Source organism: Prunus avium, chromosome 2, assembly GCF_965620075.1.
Source record: "Prunus avium chromosome 2, drPruAviu1.hap1.1, whole genome shotgun sequence".
Taxonomy (NCBI): Eukaryota; Viridiplantae; Streptophyta; class Magnoliopsida; order Rosales; family Rosaceae; genus Prunus; species Prunus avium.
The window spans coordinates 36,632,209-36,658,370 of record NC_142285.1 but is presented as its reverse complement, the minus strand read 5'-3'; the positions used below and the strand labels follow the sequence as shown (position 1 = coordinate 36,658,370).

The 26,162-nt window shown below is 39.5% G+C and overlaps 2 protein-coding genes across 2 annotated transcripts; both read left to right on the top strand.

Annotated features, from left to right (window-relative positions):
* Positions 1–10,667: 10,667 nt before the first annotated feature.
* LOC110764024 (cathecol O-methyltransferase 1-like) lies at positions 10,668–12,946 on the top strand. The gene is made up of 4 exons (XM_021966924.2): positions 10,668–11,160; positions 11,931–12,247; positions 12,345–12,409; positions 12,517–12,946. Exons 1-4 carry the CDS (start codon positions 10,694–10,696, stop codon positions 12,811–12,813), a joined length of 1,146 nt encoding a protein of 381 aa, XP_021822616.1. The 5' UTR covers positions 10,668–10,693; the 3' UTR covers positions 12,814–12,946.
* A 2,394-nt stretch (positions 12,947–15,340) lies between these two features.
* Positions 15,341–25,603, top strand: LOC110764019 (cathecol O-methyltransferase 1-like). Its single transcript, XM_088249032.1, has 6 exons — positions 15,341–15,680; positions 21,543–21,802; positions 23,047–23,173; positions 24,743–24,932; positions 25,033–25,097; positions 25,214–25,603. The coding sequence occupies exons 2-6, from the start codon at positions 21,762–21,764 to the stop codon at positions 25,508–25,510; spliced, it is 720 nt and encodes a 239-aa protein (XP_088105158.1). The 5' UTR covers positions 15,341–15,680; positions 21,543–21,761; the 3' UTR covers positions 25,511–25,603.
* The last annotated feature ends 559 nt before the right edge of the window (positions 25,604–26,162 follow it).

The window sequence follows — 26,162 nt, the reverse complement described above, 5'->3', positions numbered from 1 at the left end:
GCATTTAATGCTCCAGTTGTCAATCACTTCAGAAGGAATGCAAAGGGTCCATCCCTTGGAATCCATTCTGCCCCAGCCCATGACAAGACCGAAGAATCCAAGGATGTGGGGGCAATGTTTGTGCCTAATAAATCACGGCCATGAATTGACCGAAGGAGCCCCTTTTTCTCGGCCCTGGCATTTGCTCAAACGCAGCGTTTCGCCAAGATATTTGGCCCTCCTGAAGACAAAAGAAAAGTTGCTAAGGCACGATCATTTCGGCCTCGATAATAGGCCGAGGCCGAGGCCGAACAAAATCACGGCCAGTGGTATTAAAAATCAAATCATCACGTGATAGCAGGGTCCCATGCTTCATTTAATGAAGTAATGCCTCTGTTTATTGCAACAAACCCACTGGCCACGAATAAACATTTAATGCACGAGGGAATGTGGGAAGTGACTGAAGTCAGGTTGTGGCGACAGGAAACAGAGTGATTAGACGTAGACATTCTCACAAGGATTCTTACAGCTTGAGAGATTGGGTGACCAGCTATCAGAACAATAAATGCGTCCCCACGGACAGAGGCGCAGAACCCACGATCAGGGCGGCGGCCGAGATTCACCAGGATTTATGGGGTCACACCACCATACTTCACGATCCCAAATGTCGATTGGACTACCCACTTGCTCTAATCAGACTCCACTATGCAGGATTTCAGCCTCGATTACTCCTCCATGAACTCTTCCTATAAATACAAGGCTTAAGACTACTTCCAAAGGGTTCAAACACCAAACCAAAGCCTCCCACGGAGCAACTTATATTTTCCTGTAATGCACTTTCAATATTTTACTCACTTTCCTAGGAGTAGCGTTAGATTGTAAGGAAAATCCACTCATCAATATATCATACGACCCTTGATTTTCAAGGCGCCGGAGCACCATATTTGCTATTCGCTCATTCACCCCATATATCATAGGACCGTCGCTCACTGAGCAGCGCGCCGGAGCACCGCCCGAAACCCACTACCAACACCACTAAACGGCCTTGTAGCTCAGGCCGTGAACCTGACAGCCGAGATTTGTTCCTCTCTCGGCTACAATCGTTTGATTAGAAGACGAGTTCAAACAGGCGCACCACTTAACCATTTCCATCCACATCAACCTCTCGATGCACGGTAGACCGTGTTGGCACGCCCGCGCACAACCGCACCGCATCCAAAAGCAGGAAGCCGTGTGTCAACGCATATCCCTTCGGCCCGGCACTCCAGGCCGTGAGATTTGCGCGGTAGACATGGTCTACATCCTTCCACAAATCCTTTTTTAAGTGCTCTAAAACATATATAAATCCTCTTAAAAATAAGATTCTCACCCTGCAAATCAGTTTTCACAATAACAGTACTTCCAGGGTTATTGCTCTTTAACTCCTCACAATAATCCCACAACTTTCCATATTGCTCTTGAATACTACATTGAATTCTGATTTTTGCAAAACTCTTGGCTTTATAAACTTGAGCCTCAGTTACATCTATGGCATAATGTTTCCTTATTATCTTCATGAAATCTGTCGCTTTCATCTTGGGATTATCTCTTAACTCCTCATCAAACCTCTTAATAGCCATGATGAAGTGGCATACTCGGTTCTTTGCCTCCTTCCACATGTATGCCTTGAAATATATGTTTTAATTCTTGTAGTTGGACCTTTCCCCACATGAGAAGCATATAGCATCCATGGAAATGGAACCTTTTGTTTATTATCTCCTTCACATTTTAGCCTCACCCTATATGAATCATTCCTCACCCACTTCAATGGCCTTGCACATGAAACTGCATAATACCTTATTGCTTCCCTACACTACTCCATGTTGGTAAATTCCATTCCCAAATGAAATGTTGGCTTCAGCAAATCAGATTCTCTTTTAAACTGCTTAAACCTAGGAGCTTTTCTTCTGCGCCTACGGTTTTTCACACCTTCATCCTCATCATCTTCTTCATCAAGACTTACAAGTTCGTCGGTATTGTAGTCTTCACTGTCAACCTCACCAGGTTCTTCATTGTATTCTTCATTTTCTTCATCAACTACATGTTTATCAAACAAGTTGTCATCCTCTTCCAAGACTGTCTTGAACCCTTCTTCATCTAACTGCTCAAACTCAGAGTCAATCAACTCAATGTCTGTCTCACTATCATCATCTTCAGCCTCTTCTCCACTATCATCATCTTCAGCTCATCATCTTCAAATTCATCTGCCTCATTATCTCCCTCATTATCTTCCTCATCATCACCATCACCATCATCATCTAAATCAACATCCACTTCTACAAACTGGTTCCCCAAATCACCAACATCAGTTTCAGTTTCAACTTCTACTTCCAACCCCAACTGTGGAGCAGATACAGATGCCTGGCTCTCTGAGAAATGTGGTTGATGCTTATATGACAGATATAAAGGTTGAACTCTAGAGGTAGGTGTATGCTCCACAAACTCAACCACATGAGCATCTACTTCAATTGGAACAAATCCCCTTCTTTTGTTCCAGTAGTGGTACTGAATTTTTTGATGGTCGTAGCCTAAACATATAGCAACATCATACAGGTCAAACATTGACAGGTGGTCAGCATTACAATTGTCTGCCCATGTAACCTTACCCCGAACATACTTCCCCACTGAAATATAACCTCCATGGTGAATTTCTAGGGAGAACAAATCTGGATCACCTAAAAAAAAACAGAAAATGATATATAAAAGAACTATTTTATCACACCAACTTATCTTTACTGCCCAACTACCATTCTAAACTTGAAATTGACTCAAATCCACCGACAATTATGCAAACAAAACAACACAAATGCTTTGGGACCACAAGTATTTCATATTCAAAAAGGCATATCACACAACACCACAAAATGTCAAAAGCACCGACAGACCAAGGACCACGCAAGCTTAAAAAATTTCAACTTGGGAAAAGCGATTACTTACTGTATTTGGGAGGAGGCCCTCTGTTCCGCACCTACAGAGGCAACACATCCATAGTCATGTTGCGTCGAATCAACAGAGCCAAAAGAAGCTTTATGAAAAAGCTTTCAGATTCCCTCGATTTTGTCCCCTTTCCCGCCCTTAATTCAGTCCCTTTCCAACCCTACCAAAGTGAAAGCGATGTGCGAAGTGTGTGAGAGAGGTTGGTAATTCAATCCGCGCTGAATGACAAAAATAACCCTAAAAAAAGAGTCAACGTGAGTCAAATGGACGGAATAATAGATGAAATGTTCGAATTTTGATGGTAGGGGGAACATTGATAATAAAATTTAATTCGAGCCCTTAATTCGCTAAAAAAAAAGGTCAGGCGGTAAATTGAGAGTTATGTACAAGTTCAGGGGGCAATTCAGTAGATTACCCAAATTTGATTGTATTGAGTATTGGGTAATTTTTTGTTTGGCAAAAAATGGAGTTGGCGGCTGCCTACCCTGCCCTTAGGGTAGGACCACCTCTGGTGGATTGGGTTTGAGTAGGCAAAAGAAATTTGATTGTATTGGGTATTGGGTAATTTTTGGTTTGGCAAAATATGGAGTAAGCAGCTGCCTACCCTCCCCTTAGGGTAGGACCGCCCCTAACTCAAACTCAGAACTGCACATAAAGTCTGCAGATTATTTTATTTAATTTACTTTGATCTTTCCCTTCTAAAGTAACAGAAGAACCGTAATGATATGAATTACAAAATGAAGACAAAGTACATTTATAACCTTGGTTAGAATAAGCTTATGCAAACAGAATGATGTTCACATATTTATGAACAATGCTGCGAGATATACACATATGTATAAGCGTAAAAAACCGACCACAAGTTCTTCTCATATCTCAGCAGCATTACTTTTCAGGTTTGCTCTAGCCACTTCCAATTATATATTTGTATGTATCTTTACTCTTCTGCGTCAAAGCTTCCCTGAAATTTATATATTCAATAAAAGTATCGATAAGACATTTTATATTTTTTCGCTATACGAGCGTACACCATCGAGCCATGTGTTGTGAATTAGAATGACTAACTCACTGCCCTTTTAAGATCTTGTTGTTGATGGACTTTGGACAAAGAACTCAATGATGGATGAGTCTTACACACACACACAGAAATTAACCAAGCACAAATGACACAAGTGTTTATAGAGGTTCAGCAAATTGCCTACATCCTCTTTGGTGATCACCTTGAGAAATTTCACTAATGAAGATAGGTTACAACTTTGGTTTACAAAGGAAACCCCCTTAGAACACTACCCTCACAATCTGTTTCTCTCACACCCTTGCTCAACACCTTGATACACTTAGAGAACTCTCTTGCTCTCACCTTGGTTTTTCTGAACAAAGCTCTCTACAAGAAAAAACTCTAACTTGTTTTCAGCTTTTGCCACTACATTAGTTCAACATTCTTTCTCCCTTGTGTTATCTTACTTCATCCCATTACCTACACAAGCCAATGGACAAGAGATAGGATATCTGATTGTCCTCCACGTTCTTTCCTTTTAGTCACCACTTAGACTAAGGGTCAGATTAGTTAGGTAATACAATCCCACTCAGCCACCTCCATTAAACCAGAAAATGGAGAGGAGATTAATCAAAATAGGATAACCAATTAGCCATGAGTGCTCTCCCAACTATCCAGCAGGTAGTCAACCCTCTTTTACCTCAGAAGTGATCCATTAAGCACCTGCAAACTCGTGGAAAGCGATAGCCATTGAAAAGACAGTTGAAAATACGTAAGCAAAGCATCACAGCACGACTGGAGCGACCGGTCGTCAGGAATGGGCGACCGGTCGCCAGAAGTTTTCCCTCCAGACTTTGAATCTGCTTCTAAGCGACCGGTCGCAAATGTCCAGCGACCGGTCGCTCTTGTGCCTGCGACCGGTCGCAAAGAACTAGCGACCGGTCGCTCGTCGATTACTTACGAGACTTCGAATCTGCTTCAAAACGACCGGTCGCAAATGTCCAGCGACCGGTCGCTTTTAGGCAGATTCAAAATCATCCTTTGAGCGCCAAAAACTTTGTATCCTTTTAGGTGAGCCATTTTTTCCAACAATCTCCACCATGGCGAGCCTAATGCTCCTTGTGGACATCATTGCCTTCCAGGACATCTGTAATGTCTTGAGAATCGCCCTGATAACTCTCAAGAACTCCACCTCAATCTTTAGCATGTAACAAGATTGAGCAAGCTCAAGCAATGCTTGAACTTTGCTGTTGTGACTGGCTTTGTTAGGCAATCTGAAGCGTTCTCATTTGTATGAACCTTCATTATTGTGATGTCTCCATCATTCACCCAATCCCTTATCCGGTGGTATCTCACATCAATGTGTTTGGACCTCCCATGGAACACTTGATTCTTCACTAAGCAAATAGCACTTTGACTGTCACTTAGAATCACCACCAAGTCTTGAGCTATCCCGAATTCCTTTGCCAATCTCTTCAGCCATACCGCTTCTTTTGAAGCTTCCGTTAACGCCATATACTCCGCTTCCGTAGTAGACAAGGCACTAACCGATTGTAACACTGCTCTCCAACTAATCGGTCCTCCACCACAAGTGAAGACATATCCTGTGGTGGATCTCCTCTTGTCTAAATCTCCTGCATAATCTGAATCTACATACCCCGACACACATGCATTTCCTTGTTGTCTTTCAAACAATATCCCAAGCCTTTTGGTGCCCTTCAAGTACCTGAGAATCCACTTTGCTGCTGTCCAATGTTGCCTTCCAGGATTCGCCATATACCTTGACACCACACTAACGGCTTGGGCTAAGTCGGGGCGTGTGCACACCATTGCATACATGAGACACCCTACCAAGCTTGCATATGGAACTTTACTCATTTCCTCCTTCTCCACATTCGTAGAAGGACATTCTTTTGCACTTAACTTAAAATGCTCCGCCAAAGGAGTAGACACCGGTTTGCAATCCATCATATTAAACCTTTCAAGTACCTTGGAAATATACTTGCATTGTGACAGCCACAACTTGCCTTCCTTTCTGTCTCTCCTTATCTCCATTCCTAGGATCTTTTGTGCAGCACCAAGATCCTTCATGTCAAACTCCCTTCCAAGCAATGTCTTCAAATTCTGGATTTTTGACATGTCCTTACATGCAATTAGCATGTCATCAACATAAAGAAGCAAAAGGATGAAGTTACCATCCTTGAATGCATGAGAGTAAACACAACAATCAGATTCACATCTTCTATACCCAATCTTTATCATGTAAGAATCGAAGCACTTGTTCCACTGCCTTGGAGATTGCTTCAGTCCATACAAAGACTTCTTCAACCTGCAAACCAGATTTTCCTTCCCTGCTTCAATGAACCCTTGAGGTTGGCTCATGTAGATGTCTTCCTCCAATTCACCATGAAGGAAAGCAGTCTTCACATCCATTTGCTCCACCTCCATGTCCTCTTGTGCTACTATGGAGAGTAGTAGTCGTATAGAAGTATGTTTCACCACCGGAGAGAAGATTTCATCATAATCAACTCCCTCCTTTTGCAAGAATCCTTTTGCCACCAACCGAGCTTTGAATAAGGTGGCACCCTTCTCATGCATTTCTTCTTTCTTCCTAAACACCCATTTGCAGCCAATAACCTTGCGACCTTTGGGTTTAGGAACTAACTCCCAAACTGAGTTTTGGTGTAGAGATTCCATCTCTTGCATCATAGCTTCCATCCAACTTTCCCGTTCCTTGTTCTCAACAGCTTCTTGGAACGTGGTTGGTTCTTCTTCACTAGCATTTAGGGCATAGTGAACTACATCCGTCTCCCATCCAAACCTTTGAGGTGGTTTGATGGTTCTCTTGGGCCTAGACCGAGCTATAGATGATGGCTCCACCTGTTCTTGAGCCTCTTCTTCTTCTTGAGTGTGTTGTTGATGCTGCCCAGCTTCTTCCTCTTCAATGTCAGACTCCACCTCCTCCTGAACGTCTTCAGTTGGCTGTTTCCGTGAAGTCTTTCTTGACACCTTCTTGAGTGGAACTTCAATGGTTGTTTCTTTCTCAACAACATCCTCTTTTGCCTCTGAATTCTTGACTTTGTTCATAGGTATGGTCTTCTCATCAAACACAACATTTCTGCTGAGTATCTTCTTGTGGTTCACTGGATCCCACAGCTTGTAGCCCTTCACACCACTCTCAAATCCGATGAAAATACATTCAAGAGACTTTGGCTTCAACTTGGATCTTTCATCACTAGGAATAAGTGCATATGCACTGCACCCAAACACCTTAAGATTCGAATAATCAATTGACCTTTTAGACCATACCTCCTCTGCACACTTGAACTCAAGATTTCTTGAAGGCGATCGGTTAACCAAATAGGCAGCGTGGTTAACCGTTTCTGCCCAAAAAGATTCGGGCAACCCTGCATGAATTCTCATACATCTCTCACGCTCCATGAGAGTTCGGTTCATCCTCTCCGCAGCTCCATTTTGTTGGGGTGTCTTCTTCACGGTAAAGTGCCTCTTAATGCCTTCACTTTTGCAAAACTCAAGGAACTTGCTGTCCTTGTATTCACCACCATTGTCACTCTTTAGGATCTTGATCTTTCTTCCGGTTAGGTTCTCTACTTCCGCCTTCCACTCTTTGAATTTGGTGAAGACCTCAGATTTCTCCTTCATGAAGTAGACCCAAACCTTCCTGGAAAAATCATCCAAGAAAGTCACAAAATAGCGAGCTCCACCCTTCGATTTAACTGGTGATGGCCCCCATACATCCGTGTGAATATAATCTAGCACACCCGTGCTTTCTTCCTCTTTGTTTCGCTGCTTGAAAGCTATTTTTGATTGCTTTCCCATGGTACAAAATCTGCAGAACTCAAGCTTGCAACTTTGAACACCTTTCAACAATTTTCTGTTGTGTAGTTCCTGCATGCCCCTCTCACTCATGTGCCCTAGCCTCAAATGCCAAAGCTGAGTTTCATCTTCCGAGTCCTTACTTGTAGATACAGCTGCTCCACCTATGATTGTTGTACCACACAACCTATATAGACAATTTGGTTGAATCTCTCCCTTCATAATCACAAGTGAACCTTTTGAGACTATGAGTTTCCCTCCATTTGCTTTGAATGAATAACCATTCTTATCAAGAGTTCCAAGGGAAATGAGATTCTTACGCAACTTTGGAATGTGCCTTACCATTCCAAGCGTCCTAACAGCCCCATCATGCATCTTTACCTTGATTGTACCGGTTCCTTTGACTCTACACATTGAGCCATCCCCCATCATCACTTCACTGCTATCTTCTTTCTCATACGTGTCAAACCACTCCTTGTTTGAGCACATATGATATGAGCATCCGGAATCCAAAATCCAATCGGAAGAGGAACACCTTGAAGAATTAGCTAATGCATTTGTTTTAACATTGCTATTAACACACAAAAGCTCAACATCACTTTCCGTGACATCCTCAGCTGTGTTTGCTGCATTCTTCCCTTTGTTCTTCTTCTCCTTCCATATGGGGCAATTCTTTTTCCAATGCTCCTTTGACCCACACTCGAAACAACCATCTTTCGCCTTGGATTTGGACCTTCCTCTATTGCCTTTCTTGCCTTCACGCCTCTTTGAACGACCTCTCTCTCCGGTCTTTGCAACTAGACCTTCACCTTGAGAGTTTTCTCCCGAACGTTGAGTCATCCTATGGTGTGTCATGATGTCTTGCACCACAGGCTCAAAATCAAGAGTAACCTTTCCGAACATAAGAGTGGTTCGGAAGTGTTTATAGGACGAAGGTAAGGATGTCAACAACATGAGAGCCTTATCCTCCGGACTATAATTCACATCCATTCTCTGCAAGTCAGCAACACATCTATTGAAACAACTTAGATGTTCCATTAGATTTCCTCCCTCCTCCATCTTAAGATTCAGGAGTTCTTCCTTGAGGAAGAGTTTGTTGGACAACGATTTCCCTGCAAACATCTCTTCGAGCTTCTCCCATGTTTGCTTCGCTGTATCCTTTATCACGTTGATGAGCACCTCATCGGAGAGATAGTTTTCGATAGCTCCTCTGGCTAACTCGTCAAGAACTCCCCACTCATCATCTGTCATGCTTGCTGGCTTCTTCTCCTTGCCAACCAACACAACATGGAGTTGTTGTTGTGTAAGAGCTGACTTCATCCTTCGTTGCCAAAGAGTGAAGTTCTCCTTCCCTGTGAAAGGCTTTAACTCCACCTTCATGCTTGCTGCCTGTGGTGGCTTCAGATGCTGTGAACTGCTACCACTCTCAGCTTCCATGTCACTTGCCATCTTCAACACACTAGCACTCCAAGAGAAGAACTAGCTCCAGCTGCCAAACACAGCTCTGATACCACTTGTTGTGAATTAGAATGACTAACTCACTGCCCTTTTAAGATCTTGTTGTTGATGGACTTTGGACAAAGAACTCAATGATGGATGAGTCTTACACACACACACAGAAATTAACCAAGCACAAATGACACAAGTGTTTATAGAGGTTCAGCAAATTGCCTACATCCTCTTTGGTGATCACCTTGAGAAATTTCACTAATGAAGATAGGTTACAACTTTGGTTTACAAAGGAAACCCCCTTAGAACACTACCCTCACAATCTGTTTCTCTCACACCCTTGCTCAACACCTTGATACACTTAGAGAACTCTCTTGCTCTCACCTTGGTTTTTCTGAACAAAGCTCTCTACAAGAAAAAACTCTAACTTGTTTTCAGCTTTTGCCACTACATTAGTTCAACATTCTTTCTCCCTTGTGTTATCTTACTTCATCCCATTACCTACACAAGCCAATGGACAAGAGATAGGATATCTGATTGTCCTCCACGTTCTTTCCTTTTAGTCACCACTTAGACTAAGGGTCAGATTAGTTAGGTAATACAATCCCACTCAGCCACCTCCATTAAACCAGAAAATGGAGAGGAGATTAATCAAAATAGGATAACCAATTAGCCATGAGTGCTCTCCCAACTATCCAGCAGGTAGTCAACCCTCTTTTACCTCAGAAGTGATCCATTAAGCACCTGCAAACTCGTGGAAAGCGATAGCCATTGAAAAGACAGTTGAAAATACGTAAGCAAAGCATCACAGCACGACTGGAGCGACCGGTCGTCAGGAATGGGCGACCGGTCGCCAGAAGTTTTCCCTCCAGACTTTGAATCTGCTTCTAAGCGACCGGTCGCAAATGTCCAGCGACCGGTCGCTCTTGTGCCTGCGACCGGTCGCAAAGAACTAGCGACCGGTCGCTCGTCGATTACTTACGAGACTTCGAATCTGCTTCAAAACGACCGGTCGCAAATGTCCAGCGACCGGTCGCTTTTAGGCAGATTCAAAATCATCCTTTGAGCGCCAAAAACTTTGTATCCTTTTAGGTGAGCCATTTTTTCCAACACCATGATGAATTGTGCGCCAAGGAAAGATCTCAAGGTTTGGTCGACTTTTCAATTGAGTGGTTTAATGTTGAGTCAAATCAACATTGACAACTACCTTATTTCATAATTTAGGTAGAACATAAGTTAGGCATACCTTATTTCATAAATATATGTTAAATTTCAGAGACTGGGCAGCGGCTCACTACTAGCAACACCGATATTGTACTCTACTTAATCACCTACAAAACCAAGTAGGTGTGGAGTTTTATCACAAAAATCTTGGTGTTATTAGGGTGGAACCACTAATATAAATTGTAATTTTATTTAGTAAGTTTCGGACGTGGGACTTTTATATCTTCAACAATGGCTTCTTCATTGGAGAGGAAAAGACATCCCAAAATAAATCATGTTGAGACTGAGGATGAAATTACGAAGGAAGAGGAAGAAGAAAGCTTATGCTATGCCTTGCAGTTGGTGGGTTCTTATGCGCTGTCCATATCTCTGCAATTAGCAATTGAGCTTGGCGTTTTTGACATCATAGCCAAAGAGGGTCCAGGCGCCAAGCTCTCTTCGTCTAAGATCGCAGCCAAGATTGGCACCAAGAATTCTGAGGCACCCATGATGATGGATAGGATCCTCAGGCTCCTCACCAGCCACACTGTTCTCCATTGCTCTCTTGTTGCTGCTAATGAGGATGAAAATGGTGCGTCTGATTTTCAGAGGGTCTATAGCCTTGGCCCCGTATCCAAGTACTTTGTGAATGATGAAGAAGGTGGTTCTTTGGTCCCCTTTATGACATTGGCTCAAGACAAGGTCGTCAAGGAAACCTGGTTAGTTTAGTCCTCTCGGGCTTGCCACTAATCAAGTTATCCTCTTTCCTTTCCTCCTTTATTCGTTTATTACTAATTTTTTATAGAGTCGGGATGGAGGAATACACAAAAAGCCACACTTTTCGACATACCTTTTCAGCCTTTAGAGTTCAAAAAATATGATATTTAAAAAACAATTCATATATTTATGAAGACAGTTAGTCAATACCAAACAAGCCCTAATTTGCTACATAGCATATGTTTACGTGATTTCAATGGGTCCTCTCTCTCTTTGATCACTTTATATTCTGTTTTTTAAACAAGTTGAAGGCAATAGTTGTGTGAGGTGAGGTGAGGCTTGGACTTCATAATACAAAGGTTTCATTGGTAGAAGGAATCAAAAAATTACATTATCTTCATCTTCTTCTTGCTTTTACAGAGTGGAACGTGTGCTTTAAAGAAAGAAAAAATGGTGATAGAGGAAAGGGTGTTCTGAATAGTTAGAGAGAGAAAATGGTTGGTATAAATGAGGGGGAAGACATATTCACTGTTATTATACCCAAATTTACAGACAATCTCATTCCTTAAAATGGCATAATTATAAATGGGATCTTGGCTAGGGAAGTAACTATTAAAATTATAAATGGTCCACCCAATAATAGAAGAAAGGCCCTATATAATTCAAATTTTATTAAGTTCCCCAAGTCAAAGAAACAACTCGCATAGTCTATGCTAATTATAGTACTAATAGGGTATCTAACTCCAACTTTCAACACATAATAAATCTACAGGTCTCAACTGAAAAATGCAGTTGTTGAAGGAGGAATTCCATTTAACAGGGTCCATGGCATGCGAATTTTTGAGTTTCTTGGTTTGGACCCCAGGTTTAATCAAGTGTTCAACACAGCAATGTTTAACTACACCACCATTGTCATCAAGAAACTTCTTCACATCTACAAGGGTTTTCAAGACAAGAACCTCACGCAACTTGTTGATGTTGGTGGTGGCTTTGGAGTGGCCCTTAATCTGATCACATCTAGATATCCCCATATAAGGGGTATCAATTACGACTTGCCCCATGTCATAAATCATGCTCCTTCCTATCCGGGTAGGACTTTAATTTATTTGATTCAATGTGAAATCTTAGTTTTTGCTTCATCGGAAGCAGTGTGCAGCATAAAATGGGAGTTAAATTTGTTTTGCAGGTGTGGAACATGTTGGAGGAGACATGTTTGCTAGTGTTCCAAGTGGGGATGGCATTTTTATGAAGGTAATTTTTGAATTTCTCAAGCATTAATTAAATTTTTGGTTTTCTTCTTTTAGTTTAACTATATATATGAAGCTGTTCTACTTGTCTTCTGATACATTTGTTTGTAGTGGATACTTCACGATTGGAGCGATGAGCACTGCCTAAAGCTGTTGAAGAATTGTTACAAAGCTGTTCCAGACAATGGAAAAGTGATTGTTGTGGAAGCACTACTTCCAGCTATGCCAGATACTAGCACTGCTGTGAAAAGCACTTCCCAACTTGATGTGATTATGATGACTCAAAATCCAGGAGGGAAGGAGAGGAGTGAACAAGAATTCATGGCCCTGGCAACTGGTGCTGGATTTAGTGGCATCAGATATGAATGTTTTGTCTGTAACTTTTGGGTTATGGAGTTCTTTAAGTAACCAAAGCATACGAAAACTTACACACTAAAATGAAGGTGTTAAGTCTCCAAGCCTAATAAAAGATTGCCAAATGTTTCTTATCCATAAGCAAGAAAATATTGAAGACTCAGAGTCTGCAGATTATTTTACTTAATTAACTCTTTGGAACACTCTGCTCCATAAGTCCTATTTGATAACTATAACAGCACAAACTACAAAACCCATCAAAACCCATCTTTGGAGGTGTGTATCTCACCATTCTTCTTCAACCACATAAACAGAAGGAATAGTCTAATGAAACTAGCAAGTACTTTATAAAAGATGCTATGAACTTTATACCTGGGTAACACCATTTGTCTTGCATTGAAATTTCAGAGGCCACAGCTCATAGAAGTCCTGTGAAAGAGAATAGGTGTCAGATGACCTAATTTAAGGTATCATAAGAATTTGGATATCTTCAACTTAATTTGTCACGAGCCAAGGGAAACGACAACAATCCAAGGAACACATAGTACCTTGAATAATTTTGCTTTTCGCAATTCTGAATGTACTTTGGAAACACCATTCACAGTATGGGAGCATACAATCGCCGGGTTTGCCATTTGGATACTCTGTCAAATCAAATGGCAATTAATGGTCAAATTGCTAAACATTTTCTCATCAAGAAGACCAAAGAATTGTTGGAATCCCACATCAGTTGGGTGAAAGAAATGAAATGGGTTTAAATAGAATTACCCCACTCTAACTAATATCGAGGCCTTTTGTGGTAAAACCCCACACCTGATGGATTGGGCAGGTGGTAAAGTGGGGACAGTATCGATGTTGTTAGAGTGGGACCCATCGGGCAGATCCAAAATTCAACAAGAATCCTTAATAAACACCTTTAGAATGTACTTTTGAAAGGGGAAAAAAGAAGCCAAAAACTCATACAAAAGACTGCCTTGCAGAGATTTCCAAATGCCCCTTTTTTTCTATCCTCTTCTTTTGTTACGTCATCATTTAAGAGAGGATTATGCATAGGAGACATAATATGATTGCAAGAATAAGCACAACGGTGTATGGATTAACTGTAAAAATACTACAGATAATACCAGACGCCAACCACAACAATTGGAAGCCCAGAATCATAAATCTACCATGAAATACTATATCTATTATAATTAGTTTATAAGATTGCTTCAGATAAAGGAAAGCATAACAATCTGATGGAAATAGAACTCTAGGAGTAAAGATGAACTGGTGCACGAATTGACAAAAAATTCCAAAAACCTAGAACTCTAGGAGTATCTTGATGTAAATTTGTAATATATATGAAAATAAAATCAATATACAGATAGCGAAGAGAAAAAGTACCATTACATAAGAAAAATCATTGAATTCGGATCGTACAAGGTCGTTTGGGAGAGAGCGAACAGAGAAGAGAATAAGGCGGGAGAGGGAAAGAAAACCTAGGTTTTATGCCTAACTACAAACGAGTATATACCAATCTAAAATCTTGAAATAGTCAGAATCCTTTCTTTCTTTCTCTAGAGAATTTGGCATGCACATGCTCCTCTATGGATGAAGGCTCTTTCTTCCTCTCTCCATTTCCCCAGAATCCTTCCCTTTTCTTCAATCAACCAAAGGTATTGGGTAATTCTTGGTTTGGCCAAAAAAGGAGTAGGCGGCTGCCTACCCTACCCTTAGGTAGGACAGCCCTTGGTGGGTTGGGTTTGAGTAGGCAGAAGAAATTTGATTGTATTTGGTGTTGGGTAATTATTGGTTTGGCAAAAATTGGAGTAGGCGGCTGCCTACCCTGCCCTTAGGGTAGGACGGCCCCTGGTGGGTTAGGTTTGAGTAGGCAGAAGAAATTTGATTGTATTTGGTGTTGGGTAATTATTGGTTTGGCAAAAAATGGAGTAGGCGACTGCTTACCCTGTCCTTAGTGTAGGACTACCCCTGACTCAAACTCAGAACTGCGCAGAAAGTCTGCAAATTATTTTACTTCATTTACTTTGATCTTTCCCTTCTAAAGTAACAGAAGAACCGTAATAATATGAATTACAAAATGAAGACAAAGTACATTTATAACCTTGGTTAGAATAAGCTTACGCAAACAAAATAATGTTCACATATTTATGAACAATGCTGCGAGATATACACATATGTATAAGCTTCAAAAACCGACCACACGTTCTTAGCAGCATTACTTTTCAGGTTTGCTCTAGCCGCTCCCAATTATATATTTTTATGTGTCTTTACTCTTCTGTGTCAAAGCTTCCCTGAAATTTATATATTCAATAAGTATCAGTAAGACATTTTATATTTTTTTTGAAATTTAATTGTATTGGGTATTGGGTAATTTTTGGTTTGGCGAAAAATGGAGTAGGCGTGATGAATTGTGCCAAGGAAAGATCTCAAGGTTTGGTCGACTTTTCAATTGAGTGGTTTAATGTTGAGTCAAATCAACATTGACAACTACCTTATTTCATAATTTAGGCAGAACATAAGTTAGGCATACCTTATTTCATAAATATATGTTAAATTTCAGAGAAAAGCCTGCGGCTCACTGTTAGCAACACCGATATTGTACCCTACTTAATCACCTACAAAACCCAATAGGTGTGGAGTTTTATCACAAAAATCTCGGTGTTATTAGGAGTGGAAGTTGTTTCGGACGTGGGACTTTTATATCTTCAACAATGGCTTCTTCATTGGTTAGGAAAAGCCATCCCAAAATAAATCATGCTGAGACTGAGGATGAAATTACAAAGGAAGAGGAAGAAGAAAGCTTCTGCTATGCCATACAGTTGGTGAGTTCTTATGCGCTGTCCATATCTCTGCAATCAGCAATTGAGCTTGGCGTTTTTGAGATCATAACCAGAGAGGGTCCAGGCGCCAAGCTCTCTGATCGGTTCATAATTGTATATCATTTTGTACCCTTCTAGCTTATGATTTGGTTATGTTTTTTAGTTAAACTTGTGCTTTTAATCCTTTTTGTGCTTATCTTTCAGTTCATTGAGCTTTAGGTAATAATGATGGCTTTAGAGAGCATAATTCATGCAATTCAAGCATGTTAAGGCCTAATTTGGATGAATGGATGAAGAGCTTAAAGACAAACTCATTTTGGCTACAGCCCCCTGCCAGTCCAGTTCCGTAGGTCATATTGCAATATTTGTTTCAGCAACCTACACAGCTCGGATGAGGCCGCATTCTTCATGAAAGTTGTTCCAATGGGTGTGTACTATAACATATCCAAAATTCAGCCCCATTGGATAAATCTGGAGTCCGTTACCTAGCAAACACAGAACCATGCTCAGGATGGATCTTATCAGCGCGGAAAATGAGTTAGCAATTTGTTTTGGCCTAAACTTCCTCCTCCGACCTTGGATTGGCCCAAATAACATATGGCTGGAAAGAAGACATTCTGAACTTCAATTTCGAGTGCTTAAAGTCCTAATTTGATTAAGAGAAGCCCAAGTTGTAAGCCCTTGAAGTTGCTGGTCATGCTGACCTCAGCATGTGCTGGTTGGATGCTTGGTCATGGTGAGCTAGGTATGAGCTATCATTTCTGGTTGGAAGCTTGGTCATGGTGACATGAAGATGAGCTAGGGCTGCTGGTGGGATCTATTGGTGAAGTGCATCAACCAATTCAAGATTTTCTAATACAAGTGCATCACCCAATTTAGATTTTCTAATACAAGTGCATCAACCATTTCAGATTTTATAAAACAAGTGTTGTATGCATTAGCCATATTGAATTCAGATTTTCACTTCCCCTAGGCCTATAAATAGAGAAGTTCTCTAAGCTTGTAAACACACCCCAAGGGGGGGGAGCTCTCAAACACTTCTCTAGAGCTCCCTTCCCTTCTCTCCCTCAAATTCTCTTAGTTTCATTTTCTAGTTTTCAATTGTTGTAATGAAATCTTTTGTGCTGAAATTTTCCTTAAGTTTTTCTTAGTTCCACTTTACTTTTCATTATGTAAATTCTTTTCTTTAGTTTTTCAAGTTTGATTAGTTTCCAAGTTTCAATTATGGTTCATGTTCTTATTCATTATGCTTATAAGTTAATATGCTAGTTTGAATGATTGATCACCATTTAGGCTTGCATGTTAGCTATCTTGGTTTGAATTAAGAGTATACACCATGCTTTAATTCGAATTGAACTATGAATAGGAAGAGTATGTATGGACATTCGACAACAGTGATTAGATACATACTTGGTTGTTTAAAATGTTCTTCTATGCTTAATGGGTTCCTAATGCTTAATTTTAGGTTAGACAACAAATGATCAAATTAGGGAATTAGGAACACAAGGTTATGACCACACACCATGGCTTAATCATACTTTAGCTAGAATCAATCCATTAATCTAAATTGAACTTGGGAACTTATCTGCTTGAGTTAGTTATTTCTTTCTTCCTTGTTTTATTTATTTCCTTTTGTTTTCATTTATGTTTTGTGTAGGGAAATGAATTGGATCATTCAATCACCAATCCTCGTGGGATCGACCTCGCACTTACATATGCTATACTACCTAACGGCTCGTGCACTTGCGAGTATCACAAGTTGAGGATGCAACTGAATCCATTTTGGTGCAGCTGTATCTACACAACAAGTTTTTGGCGCCGTTGCCGGGGATCGGTAACATTGTTTGATTCTATTTGGCTTTCCTACTTTAATTTTTTTTTTCTTAACTGGACAATTTCAAGTTTTAAAGTTAATGACGTTAATGGACAAGTTGTGTTTGTAGTCCAACAGAAAAGGACAATTGCCCAACAAGCAAGAGAACTGGGTTTAAGTCCCAGCTTACACAACCCATTGGTGCTTGTTGCTTTGAAGCATGGAATTGGACTTGTGTTGATTTTTCCTTTTCATTTTTAGTTTTTTTTATTATTATTTCGTAATCCTTTAATTCCGTTTCAAGTTTTTGTGTGTGTTTGTTTTAGCAATGTAAATAGCTCAATAAAAATGGAGAGAGATGGCAACTTCAAAGATAGGAAGTGTGGAGTAGTGGGAGAAGTCGCGACCTCCAAATGCATCACGCTCGACCTAATCGCTTCAAGGGGGAGCATTTCAATCCTTTCTCTTTACTTGTTATTATTTTAAATTTCTGTTTCTTTTTTTATAAAAATTTAAAAAAATAAAAAATTTAAAAATTTAAAAATATTTTTCATATGAGCTGACTTATGGTAACTCCAGTGAGCACTTTCGTCAATACAGTGTCTAGGAGTTCTTTAGGCGACACCTTCGGTGTCTAAGAAGTTTGGGTTTTAAGCGGGACCATTGTGACCCCTCCAATCTTCCCGGATCCCCTGGCTGTGTTTTCTGAGGCCCTTAACTGGTCATCCGTGAGTTGCTTATATATTCATTTTTTTTTTCTTTCTAAACCTTCTTCTTAACTTTTCCCCTTATCATTTACATGTTCTCAATCATCTTTACTTTGCTTTAACATTGAGGACAATGCATCATTTAAGTTTGGGGGTGAGGAAAGTGTTTTTTTTAGTTTTTGTGTTTGTGTCTGAAAACGTAGGCTTCTTCATTGCTACAATTTTTTTTTTCTGCTACTGTTTTGAATGTTTGGTCCGCGCTGTGTCCTTCATGTTTTCATGCTGAATCCAATGACGTAAAGAACGTTAAATTTGACCAAGTGGTTTGAAAGTTACATGTCAAAATAGATTATATGTTGAAATTGAGCAGAATAGCAATTTGAAACCTCACGTTTTTCTTTTATGTTTCTTTTCTTTGAGTCATTTTCAGTTTTCCTGCCCACACCAATGATAAATCTTGAGTCTAACTTATAATATGGCTCTTAGGAATTTGATAAGCATTGTGTTAGGTCTGAATCTTATTCTTTTGCTAGCTAAGTCTCACATAATTATGTTTGAGCTTTCTATGCACTTTAGCCATGATTATACAACTCTTGCATGTCTTACCCAATTGTATGCATTTTTGCTTGTGTGATTCACTGGAATGTCAAGTTTATAACTAAGATATGATTTAGGCCATCTTTGTTAAGCCTCTTTCTTTTTCCTCCATCAACCCATACAATACATATTCCCTTGTAAACCCTTTTGTGCCCAAACACTTAGCCATTTCTTTCTATCACCTTATCATCTATTAAATATCCTACCATCTAGGGGACATGTAGAGTATGATTGTATTTGAGATTGTAATGTATTCAAGGCAATAAATGAGCTATAAAAATCAAAAGAAAAAGAGAAAAGAAGTGTGGCCAATGTAGTCACGACCCTAGGGTGATATAAGGAGAAATCAAGGTGATCTAGGGTAAAGAGCCGCAAAATTGGGCCAAATTTTATACAAAGTGTGTAAATGTCAAAATCAAATTTTGAAGTGATTCAATTGCAAAATCTGGTGTTGTGAGCTTTTCAATTTATGTGCCTTACATTTCAAATGTCAATGATCTTGTTTATATGACATGCTCTACTTTGTTCCTTAGACTTTGTATTTCAATATCCATTCCTTTTCTAACCATTACATTACATCCATGAGTAAAGTCCTATTGATTTTGGTTTAGCTTGGCAAACTTGTGTTCATTCTTGCAAGAATTCATATCGTTGTTTGAGAAGCATGAGTTGTATCTTCATGGCTACTTCACACACACACACACCTTGAGCATGATTTTTGTGAGATTGTGGTAGCACTTGAATAATGTTTAGAACTTCCTTAGTGCTTGTTTTGTTCCTTGTTGAGCCATGTCTATGAAGTTTAACATTTTTGTCCGGTTGGAAGGTTAACGGTTTTTGTATTTTGTTTTGTTTTGTTTTGCTTAAGGGCTAACAAATCTATTAAGTTTTCGAACTACTTTGTTTTGTAGAGTCAGTAAAACGTTTGTGGGTATCGTATCTGTTAAACCCTCAGGAGACACAACTCCTCCTATTAGGGATGCCTAGAGGTTTAAAGGCTTGTTGCATACGCTCAATGCAATCGAGTTACCTACGAAAGTGGTCTAGTTAACTTCTTATTTTGTTTTATTTTTCTTCGTTTTCCTTTTGTTTTGCTTGAGGACTAGCAAAATCTAGGTTTGGGGGTATTTGATCGGTTCATAATTGTATATCATTTTGTACCCTTCTAGCTTATGATTTGGTTATGTTTTTTAGTTAAACTTGTGCTTTTAATCCTTTTTGTGCTTATCTTTCAGTTCATTGAGCTTTAGGTAATAATGATGGCTTTAGAGAGCATAATTCATGCAATTCAAGCATGTTAAGGCCTAATTTGGATGAATGGATGAAGAGCTTAAAGACAAACTCATTTTGGCTACAGCCCCCTGCCAGTCCAGTTCCGTAGGTCATATTGCAATATTTGTTTCAGCAACCTACACAGCTCGGATGAGGCCGCATTCTTCATGAAAGTTGTTCCAATGGGTGTGTACTATAACATATCCAAAATTCAGCCCCATTGGATAAATCTGGAGTCCGTTACCTAGCAAACACAGAACCATGCTCAGGATGGATCTTATCAGCGCGGAAAATGAGTTAGCAATTTGTTTTGGCCTAAACTTCCTCCTCCGACCTTGGATTGGCCCAAATAACATATGGCTGGAAAGAAGACATTCTGAACTTCAATTTCGAGTGCTTAAAGTCCTAATTTGATTAAGAGAAGCCCAAGTTGTAAGCCCTTGAAGTTGCTGGTCATGCTGACCTCAGCATGTGCTGGTTGGATGCTTGGTCATGGTGAGCTAGGTATGAGCTATCATTTCTGGTTGGAAGCTTGGTCATGGTGACATGAAGATGAGCTAGGGCTGCTGGTGGGATCTATTGGTGAAGTGCATCAACCAATTCAAGATTTTCTAATACAAGTGCATCACCCAATTTAGATTTTCTAATACAAGTGCATCAACCATTTCAGATTTTATAAAACAAGTGTTGTATGCATTAGCCATATTGAATTCAGATTTTCACTTCCCCTAGGCCTATAAATAGAGAAGTTCTCTAAGCTTGTAAACACACCCCAAGGGGGGGGAGCTCTCAAACACTTCTCTAGAGCTCCCTTCCCTTCTCTCCCTCAAATTCTCTTAGTTTCATTTTCTAGTTTTCAATTGTTGTAATGAAATCTTTTGTGCTGAAATTTTCCTTAAGTTTTTCTTAGTTCCACTTTACTTTTCATTATGTAAATTCTTTTCTTTAGTTTTTCAAGTTTGATTAGTTTCCAAGTTTCAATTATGGTTCATGTTCTTATTCATTATGCTTATAAGTTAATATGCTAGTTTGAATGATTGATCACCATTTAGGCTTGCATGTTAGCTATCTTGGTTTGAATTAAGAGTATACACCATGCTTTAATTCGAATTGAACTATGAATAGGAAGAGTATGTATGGACATTCGACAACAGTGATTAGATACATACTTGGTTGTTTAAAATGTTCTTCTATGCTTAATGGGTTCCTAATGCTTAATTTTAGGTTAGACAACAAATGATCAAATTAGGGAATTAGGAACACAAGGTTATGACCACACACCATGGCTTAATCATACTTTAGCTAGAATCAATCCATTAATCTAAATTGAACTTGGGAACTTATCTGCTTGAGTTAGTTATTTCTTTCTTCCTTGTTTTATTTATTTCCTTTTGTTTTCATTTATGTTTTGTGTAGGGAAATGAATTGGATCATTCAATCACCAATCCTCGTGGGATCGACCTCGCACTTACATATGCTATACTACCTAACGGCTCGTGCACTTGCGAGTATCACAAGTTGAGGATGCAACTGAATCCATTTTGGTGCAGCTGTATCTACACAACACTCTCTTCATCTGAGATCGCAGCCAAGATTGGCACCAAGAATTCTGAGGCACCCATGATGATGGATAGGATCCTCAGGCTCCTCGCCAGCCACTCTGTTCTCCATTGCTCTCTTGTTGCTGCTAATGAGGATGAAAATGGTGCGTCTGATTTTTAGAGGGTCTATAGCCTTGGCCCCGTATCCAAGTACTTTGTGAATGATGAAGAAGGTGGTTCTTTGGTCCCCATGGTGGCATTGGCTCAAAACAAGGTCATCATGGAAGTCTGGTTAGTTTAGTCCTCTCGGCCTTGCTACTAATTAAGTTATCCTCTTTCCTTTCCTCCTTTATTCATTTATTACCAATTTATTACTGATTTTTTTATAGAGTCGGGATGGAGGAATACACAAAAAGCCACACTTTTCGACATACCTTTTCAACCTTTAGAGTTCAAAAAATATGATATTTAAAAAACAATTCATATATTTATGAAGACATTTAGTTAGTACAGTCTGACGTACCAAACAAGCTGAAGGCAATAGTTGCTACATAGCATATGTTTATGTGATTTCAATGGGTCCTCTTTCTCTTTGATCACTTTATATTTTGTTTTTTAAACAAGCTGAAGGCAATAGTTGTGTGAGGTGAGGTGAGGCTTGGACTTCATAATACAAAGGTTTCATTGGCAGAAGGAATCACAAAATCACATTATCTTCATCTTCTTCTTGCTTTTACAGAGTGGAACATGTGCTTTAAAGAAAGAAAAAATGGTGACAGAGGAAAGGGTTGTTCTGAATAGTTAGAGAGAGAAAATGGTTGGTATAAATGAGGGGGAAGAGAATATACAGCTAATGTAGGAAAAATACTTTATTGTAACGGGGATAGCACTATTTTGCTATTCCCGGCCAATTATTCAATGACGCTGTTGATAAGTTATCCCATGTGTCATTATGTTATTGGCCAGAAATAGCAAAAAGTGTTATCCCCGTTGTATGAGAGTTTCACTCTGTAGGAAAAAAATTCTCTCCTAATGTAGAGATAGTCTCGTACTGTGTGCAATGGGTTAATGACACCAATAAAATAATAAATGAGCTTCTAATATCATATGTGTTTTCAACCGTTGGATGAAGAAACATCTAAAGACTGAAAAGGTGTGTCAAGAAGTGTAGCTTTTTGTGTGTCTTTGATCTTGACCCCTTTTATCTATTTAAGTTTGATTAATGTAGCATTACACATGATTATATAAAAAAATTAGTATAATGAAGAAACTAGAAAACTACGGGAGAATATGATCGAACTTGGATGTAAGGAGACATATTCGCTGTTATTATACCCAAATTTACAGACAATCTCATTCCTTAGAATGGCATAATTAAAGTCAGTCTGGGATCTTGGCTAGGGAAGTAACTATTAAAATTATAAATGGTCCACCCAATAATAGAAGAAGGCAAAGAAACAACCCACATAGTTTGTGCTAATTATAATACTAATAGGGTATCTAACTCCAACTTTCTACACATAATAAATCTACAGGTCTCAACTGAAAGATGCAGTTGTTGAAGGAGGAATTCCATTTAATAGGGTCCATGGCATGCAAACTTTTGAGTTTCTAGGTTTGGACCCCAGGTTTAGTCAAGCGTTCAACGCAGCAATGTTTAACCTATGTTGCACCGACACGCCAAACTACTGGAGTGTCGGAGTGTCCGACACGCCGACACGCCGACACGTCTCCGACACGCCTTCGACACGCCTCCGACACGGTCAACGGCTGGGACACGGTCAAGACACGCCGCCGACACGGTCAAGACACGGCTCCGACACGGTCAAGACACGGCAGGGACCATATTGAAATTTTGAAAATAAAAGTTGGGGTCTAAAAGTGATTTTTGAAACTTTGGTGGACTGATTTGAAATATTTTTAAAAATATGGGTTAAAAATGGAAAAAGATTTTTTTAAACCTAAATGAATCTCATCTCACTCACATTTTTTAAACCTAAATGAATCTCATCTCATTCACATTTTTAAACCTAAATGCATACAATGCTACAACAAAAAATTTAAACAAATGCTTAACCATCATCAAACATAAAACACTAGAAAACGCCAGAAAACGCAGAGGTAAAACAAGAAAAGTAAGGTGAAAGTAACGGGTAAAAGCATAAAACACCAGAAAACGCGGAGGTAAAACAAGAAAAGTAAGGTGAAAGTAACGGGCAATCTGGGGATCCGAAGTGGATGTCGGCTCCCTCATCAGTAAATGTCTATTTAAACCGTTCATCGGTGAAGTGTAGGATTACCCCGCATTTCTTGAAAACTCAAGGAAAACCATCAAAAAAAAAAAAATCCAGAAACAAAACAATGGCATCCTCATCTAAGCTCATTGATGATCTCAACATTGAGTTATCACTTGCACCATCGAATGTTCAGGTAGGCGCTCCTCCAAACCCTATCTTCCCAAACTCCTCCTATCATCATGGTTCAGCCTCAAACTTTGCTGAGGCAATGCCGAAAAGAGTAGTACTGCCAGGAGGCATGACTGTTAGTAGACTCACACCAGCAGATCATCTGCACGTGGCACAGAGGTCAGACAAGGCCGCGGTGGAGGAGTCTCATGATTTAACTGTTCTCCAAGCAGTCTCCGCTACAAATTTGGGCATAAGATTACTGGCGAGGACGCGAGAGTGTGGAGCTCTGACCGAGGAAGTAGCCTCCTTGAAAGCTCAGGTGGCGGATTTGCAGAGGCGGCTCTACTGTGCCAACCAGCATGTAGAAGCACTGTGGAAGAGAAACAATGATCATGCGGAGCTATTGCAGATTCTACAAATAAGAGAAAATAGAGGCAATTAGCATGATGCCTCGGGTGGCTCAGAATCTAGAAAGAAACATGTGATTTTTAAATTTATGTATGCATTTTCACGTTTTTGTATGTAATCACATTTTCACATTTTTCTAAATGAAGACATAGATGATTGAAGAAGATTGAGAGTTAGATCATTTATGTTTTATTTTGTGGTGTATTAATTATTATGTATGGATGATGAACATGAGTTATTTATTTTATTTTATGGAATTATGTGACATTGAAATATTGAAAATTAATTATTATTTTAAGATTTTCGGTGTCGCCGTGTCGCCGTGTCCTACTTTTTTGAGATTTTCCGTGTCGCCGTGTCGCCGTGTCGGGTTCCCGTGTCGACGTACCCGTGTCCGTGCAACATAGTGTTTAACCACAGCACCATTGTCATCAAGAAACTTCTTCACTTCTACAAGGGTTTTCAAGACAAGAACCTCACACAACTTGTTGATGTAGGTGGTGGCTTTGGAGTGACCCTTAATCTGGTCACATCTAGATATCCCCATATAAGGGGTATCAATTACGACTTGCCCCACGTCATAAATCATGCCCCTTCCTATCCTGGTAGAACTTTAATTTATTTGATTCAATGTGAAATCTTTGTTTTTGCTTCATCGGAAGCAGTGTGCAGCATAAAATGGGAGTTAATTTTTTTTTTTTTCAGGTGTGGAACATGTTGGAGGAGACATGTTTGCTAGTGTTCCAAGTGGGGATGCCATTTTTATGAAGGTAATTTTTGGATTTCTCAAGCATTAATTAAATTTTTGGTTTTCTTCTTTTAGTTTAACAATGTTAACTAAATATATGAAGCTGTTCTACTTGTCTTCTGATACATTTGTTTGTAGTGGATACTTCATGATTGGAGCGATGAGCACTGCCTAAAGCTGTTGAAGAATTGTTACAAAGCTATTCCAGACAATGGAAAAGTGATTGTTGTGGAAGCACTACTTCCAGCTATGCCAGATACTAGCACTGCTACGAAAACCACTTCCCAATTTGATGTGATTATGATGACTCAAAATCCAGGAGGGAAGGAGAGGAGTGAACAAGAATTCATGGCCCTGGCAACTGGTGCTGGATTTAGTGGCATCAGATATGAATGTTTTGTCTGTAACTTTTGGGTTATGGAGTTCTTTAAGTAACTAAAATAAGTGTTCCGAGCCTGTGCTCACATCACATCAATAACAAAAACACTCAATTCAAGGCTATTAATCATTTCATTAAGCCCTCAATAATCTCTCATGCTTAATGCTGTTGTTGAACCTCTCAGAGCGTCCTGATTAGTATTAAATTAATAATACAAAAAATATTAGCAAAACGATCTCAAGGTTTAGTCGACTTTTCATTTAGTGGGTTAATGTTGAGTCAAATCAATTAATTATTCAGCACCCCTTTTAATTTATTGAATTACCCTTAATTACTCTACAACAGGGATGAATTAAGGTTAAAGGTTTGGAAATTATGTATTAAGAGAAGACAATGAAAGAGATCAATTATCCAGTAGAACAAATCTTTCATTCAGCTTTGGTCAACGAGTAAAACAAATCTTTCTAATCTTCCTTTTCTGGACACAAAACACAGAGTTCAAAAGTTAAATTGAGATTGGCATTTTGTATTATATCTTAGTAAAAAAGGCTCTACAGCTTTAAGCATTTTGTGTCCAAGTAGTTTGACAAATGAATGGTGCTTCCTTGCGAAATTCTATAGTGAGGATTTTGGCTCCTTACCTATTTATTTAGTCCTATTGTAATTCAGAATTATTTCCTATTGTATTTAGAGTTAATACATCTTTGT